The sequence below is a fragment of the Pundamilia nyererei genome, unplaced genomic scaffold, assembly GCF_000239375.1.
Source record: "Pundamilia nyererei isolate P.nyererei 1_Seehausen unplaced genomic scaffold, PunNye1.0 scaffold00119, whole genome shotgun sequence".
Classification (NCBI taxonomy): domain Eukaryota; kingdom Metazoa; phylum Chordata; class Actinopteri; order Cichliformes; family Cichlidae; genus Pundamilia; species Pundamilia nyererei.
This window is the reverse complement of record NW_005187520.1, coordinates 333,970-339,641: the sequence shown is the minus strand read 5'-3', so window position 1 is coordinate 339,641 and position 5,672 is coordinate 333,970. Positions and strand designations below refer to the sequence as shown.

General features: G+C 44.9%; 1 protein-coding gene across 1 annotated transcript in view; it reads right to left on the bottom strand.

Moving 5' to 3' along the window:
- Window positions 1–370: 370 nt before the first annotated feature.
- The window catches only part of LOC102192919 (acyl-coenzyme A thioesterase 1-like), an 11,991-nt gene continuing 6,689 nt past the window's right edge, over window positions 371–5,672 (bottom strand). The window contains exons 6-9 of the mRNA XM_005742337.1: window positions 5,054–5,173; window positions 818–900; window positions 652–745; window positions 371–541 (exon numbers count right to left, since the gene is read on the bottom strand). Coding sequence (XP_005742394.1) covers window positions 371–541; window positions 652–745; window positions 818–900; window positions 5,054–5,173 — 468 coding nt within the window. The remainder of the gene's footprint in view (window positions 542–651; window positions 746–817; window positions 901–5,053; window positions 5,174–5,672) is intronic.

Sequence of the window (5,672 nt, the reverse complement as noted above, 5' to 3'; positions counted from 1 at the left end):
CACTCTTAACTAACTTTCATTAAACTACCAAATAAACAAACTGATACTCTCTCTCTTAATGACCAGACACGTGGCAGCACTTCTGCTATAATTTTGTTTGTATTTAACAAAATTAAAATGCAGAAATAAGTGTATGCATTAGTTTTGGACTACTAGTGAAAATAGTTTTCTTTACAAATAACTCTCTCACTGAACTAACACAGCCAGTCCCTCAACATGTTTGGGCTCTCTGCTCATATTGCCTTTATATTAAATAATGTTTTGCTTTTTAAAGAACCTTTTTTAATATTGCTTTCAACAAAAAACAAATTCTCCCTAACAAAAGAAAAAAAGTAACTTCAAAGGCCAAATTGCATTATATTTCTTCATGTCAATATACGGCCTGCAAGCAGGGATGACGTGGGCCATAAGTGGACCCCAGGCCACGGGTTTGAGACCCGTGTCTTAGAGCATCACTAACCTCCTCCGCTGTCTCCACTGTAGGCCAGTTCTGATCGTCACAGCCATTAACCAGCAGCATCGGGCAGTTAATTCTCCCCACCTGTCAACAAAGCAGATTTAAAAATCCCACAGGAACTAAGAGGTCCAACTCAGGCGTGGAGAGGTCATTAGGTCTACTGATAGTATAATGCAGTATAATACAGCACTCACTTCCACGTTGTTTGAGGGGTCAGCGATAAGATCCAGAGCAAAACTTCTCCAGCTCATATAGTTGTTCTCATCGAAATGTGCCTTGTGAAAATGCCTATGATACATATTAGTAACAATAATTTGTATTATCATTAAATTTTCATGACAAACAGTCAACAGTACGTACTTGCTTAGTATTTTAAACCCGGCCTTCAGGGTGGTCCCAGGTGGGTGATAGTGATTGCTGCTGATGCAAACAATGCAGCGAGGCTGGAACACAATGATAAATCAAAACATTTGATGTTGCACATTGAATTAAAAGACCCAAAGACCAGCTTCCAACTTAGTTTTCAACAAAACATGGAATGTTTAAACCTCCTGGAATTGCCATTTTGACCATCTGCATTGAAGGTCTCTTTTATGTGCTTATTTTTGTCATACTGAAAAATGTAAATGTACATCTTTTTTTCTCAATTGCACAAAGTTAGCAGAACCCATATAGACACATTAATGGAAAATACTAAGCTGCACTTCAACCAAAAACTTTTCCACTCTTTTCCAACTGGGAACACAGCTGTGAACGGTCCCAGTGCAAGCTGGAGGTCATCAGGTGATGAAGCCAGAAGAACCACGTCACCTGCAAAAACCAGATGTGATCCTGACACCACTAAAAGGGAGTATGCCTGCCACTTGGTTCCACCTAGAATTTCTGTCCCATAAATTGAGACCAGAATTTGTGATAAAAGGCAGACCTGACTGACTTCAGGTCAAACTCTGAGTGAGTCCAACTTATTGTTGGAAAAAAAAAACACCAAGCTCTCATTACAGTTGGGCAAGGACTGAACAGCCTGCAACAATCAGACAGAGATCCCAACCTCCTCAGGACATCCCAGGGCATATCCTCTCTAAGTCTACGAAACATGCAGACTGGTTGCGCAAACTCCCACAGACCCTCAAATGTCTTTAAGAGGATAAAGAGCTGGTCCACCCCAGGTTGACCTCTCCACGAGTTGTGAGCGAGTCGTCCCCCTCATTATCCGCCTCTGTTTTCTCTAAAGAAGGCGAGTAGGTGTGATTGAGATGACTGTTGAAATACTCCTTCGACTCCCGGACTGGGTCTCATGCATACTGTACACAGAGTGAGTACAGCATTGCTTCCCCTACTTGAGACACCTGATGGTTTTCTGGAACTGCTTCAAGACCAGTTGAAAGTTTTCCTCCATGGCTTCTAGGGCTGCACTCTGCTTGGCCTGCCAGCACCTGTTAGCTGCAGCAAGAGTTCTGGAAGATATCCAAGCTCGATAGCACTCTGTGGTGGTGCGTGGTCTGTGGTCCATGCGGATGGATGTAAAAATAAAGATGGCTCAAAACACGGATCTGTGGTCCTGTCGTGCCTTAACCCCACCACACTGGTGCCGAAACCCAGGATGCGGCATGACAGGCCCACAACAGAGCCAGGGAAGGGAGGAGCTGTCCCAGATGATCGCTGGCACGGCGGCTATCCAGCGGGAGCAGGCGGTGGAGGTGTGTCACCAGCAGGAAGAGCTGTGGGAACAGACCGAGCGCCACCTGAAAAGATGCCCCTGGGCACCACCTTGCGCGGAGCAGTGGAGCAGCTGCTCCAGCCAGAGACGATGGAGGAACTGCGCGGGGAGACGGAGGTCCCCGTGTTAGGGGGACCTGCACGACCTGGGGCCGAGAGCGAGACACGGGCTGATGCCGGTCCAGCCGGCAGGGAGCAGGTGCTCACGGCTGTGCCTGCACGGTCATGCCAGTTCGCCAGGTGGCTGACCGCCGGGCCAGCGTTGCTGCTATAAGTGTGGCCGGCCTCCGGACCAGCATTGCCATCACCGCAGGAGACTTGGGCGGCCTCAGCAAAAGACACTGCCCTGTCGTTGGGTTGAGGCCGGTGGAGCGGGGGAAGTAGGTAGGTTCAGCTGGATGGCTCCCTGGCCTCAGTCGAGCGATGGGCGATGGGGTGTGTGGTGGGGCGTGGTCTGTGGTGCCTTGTGGACGCACCTGCAGATCACGCCTGCGGTGTTAAATCACGGGGAAGCAGGATTGAGAGGGTTGTTGTGGTGGTGGGACAAATGTAAAAATAAACATGGCTCAAAACACGGATCTGTGGTTCCGTCATGCCTTAATTCCACCACATACTCGTTCTCCAGCTCAATGGATTCCTTCCTCTCTGGTGTAAATCTGGTTCTGAGGAAACCACTATGACTGGTGCCAATGATTTTATGGGCAAAACTCTGTACAAATATCTTGGCAGTGACAATAAATGGAACATGGTCCACTCAGACTCTCTCAGACTCTGTATCCCCAGCCTCCCTCTGGATGTTGTTTAAGTTCTATCAGAGGTAGAAATTCAAGATCTTGAAGACTAGGGCCTTAGCTACATGCTTGCAACACACATTCAATATACAGGGAGCGCAGAATTATTAGGCAAGTTGTATTTTTGAGGAATAATTTTATTATTGAACAACAACCATGTTCTCAATGAACCCAAAAAACTCATTAATATCAAAGCTGAATGTTTTTGGAAGTAGTTTTTCGTTTGTTTTTAGTTTTAGCTATTTTAGGGGGATATTTGTGTGTGCAGGTGACTATTACTTAACATCTCCACATTCACAAATATACATTTCTGACATTCAAAAACAAAACAAAAACAAATCAGCGACCAATATAGCCACCTTTCTTTGCAAGGACACTCAAAAGCCTGTCATCCATGGATTCTGTCAGTGTTTTGATCTGTTCACCATCAACATTGCGTGCAGCAGCAACCACAGCCTCCCAGACACTGTTCAGAGAGGTGTACTGTTTTCCCTCCTTGTAAATCTCACATTTGATGATGGACCACAGGTTCTCAATGGGGTTCAGATCAGGTGAACAAGGTGGCCATGTCATTAGTTTTTCTTCTTTTATACCCTTTCTTGCCAGCCACGCTGTGGAGTACTTGGACGCGTGTGATGGAGCATTGTCCTGCATGGAAATCATGTTTTTCTTGAATGATGCAGACTTCTTCCTGTACCACTGCTTGAAGAAGGTGTCTTCCAGAAACTGGCAGTAGGACTGGGAGTTGAGCTTGACTCCATCCTCAACCCGAAAAGGCCCCACAAGCTCATCTTTGATGATACCAGCCCAAACCAGTACTCCACCTCCACCTTGCTGGCGTCTGAGTCGGACTGGAGCTCTCTGCCCTTTACCAATCCAGCCACGGGCCCATCCATCTGGCCCATCAAGACTCACTCATTTCATCAGTCCATAAAACCTTAGAAAAACCAGTCTTGAGATATTTCTTGGCCCAGTCTTGACGTTTCAGCTTGTGTGTCTTGTTCAGTGGTGGTCGTCTTTCAGCCTTTCTTACCTTGGCCATGTCTCTGAGTATTGCACACCTTGTGCTTTTGGGCACTCCAGTGATGTTGCAGCTCTGAAATATGGCCAAACTGGTGGCAAGTGGCATCTTGGCAGCTGCACGCTTGACTTTTCTCAGTTCATGGGCAGTTATTTTGCGCCTTGGTTTTTCCACACGCTTCTTGCGACCCTATTGACTATTTTGAATGAAACGCTTGATTGTTCGATGATCACGCTTCAGAAGCTTTGCAATTTTGAGACTGCTGCATCCCTCTGCAAGATATCTCACTATTTTTGACTTTTCTGAGCCTGTCAAGTCCTTCTTTTGACCCATTTTGCCAAAGGAAAGGACGTTGCCTAATAATTATGCACACCTGATATAGGGTGTTGATGTTATTAGACCACACCCCTTCTCATTACAGAGATGCACATCACTTAATATGCTTAATTGGTAGTAGGCTTTCAAGCCTATACAGCTTGGAGTAAGACAACATGCATGAAGAGGATGATGTGGACAAAATACTCATTTGCCTAATAATTCTGCACTCCCTGTATGTTTGGGCAGGCCAGGTCCATCAAGCATCGTCACTTTACACCTCATCTGCCCACATAAGTGCCAAATTCACCCAGTAGGACAATGGAGTGCCAAGATGGAGCACATTCCAGCACCTTATCCACCAGTCTAAGAAAAATTGTTATTAGGTGCAAACAGCAGTCAGGACCCACTAAACCGAGTAGAAAATAGTATACCCACACCTGCATGCTGCCTCTCACCAAGGGCAACTCCATAGTGAAAGAGTCGAGACCCTCTTCAGGATGCTAAAGACGGTCTCATTTCTGACTTTTCTGGTGGTTAAGAAGTTCAGGCTCCTTTCCTAACAGAGAAGCCACATCCTAAGTACCTACAGCCAGACTTTTCAAGTGGCGATCAGACCACCGGGGCCCTCACGCCTGACAGCCACCAAATCCACAGGACACCAAACTGTTACGAGAGACTGACAGTTTCATCACTGTCAATCCACAATATCACTGCATCAAAAAGGAAGGAAATCTTACCCACCACGTTTACCTTAATAATGGTGCTGTAGGCTGTTAAGTTGAAGGCCACCATGGAGCCCAGGGAAATACCAAGAATTCCAACTCTGTCTGGTATCACTTGAGGATGGTTCCTAATAATGTTAAATGCTGTCTAATAGGAGAGTGATACTGGAAATTAATGAGATATTAAAACAAGGTTTTAATATGTATAAATTTACATTGTTTTAAAAAGTGTTACATGTCTAAAACGATAACTCAATATGAAGAATATGAACGAAATTGGAGTTAATTGAAAAAGGATCCGTTATTTTTTGCCTCATTTTATTCTATTTACTTATCTTTTCTCCTTGTTACTATGTGAAGTGGTATATTGCTGATTGTAAATTTGTTGTTTGGTTTGCGTTAGAACCGGAGATAAATGTTAGTTTGTTCCTTGATTTTTGGTGCCCACTTGTAATATAAATTGGATTGCAGATAGGGGGCAGGGTTTAAAAAGAATATTTTCTTCTTCCTGCTCCTTTTCAGGCATAGTTGCAGTGCTATACCGAGAGAAAGTGTGGTTGGTTTGTCTGAAAGAATTCTGTGGAAACTGTTGAACCAAGTGTGAAATAAATGAAATGTGTTAGATATTACGGCATTGAAGAAAAATT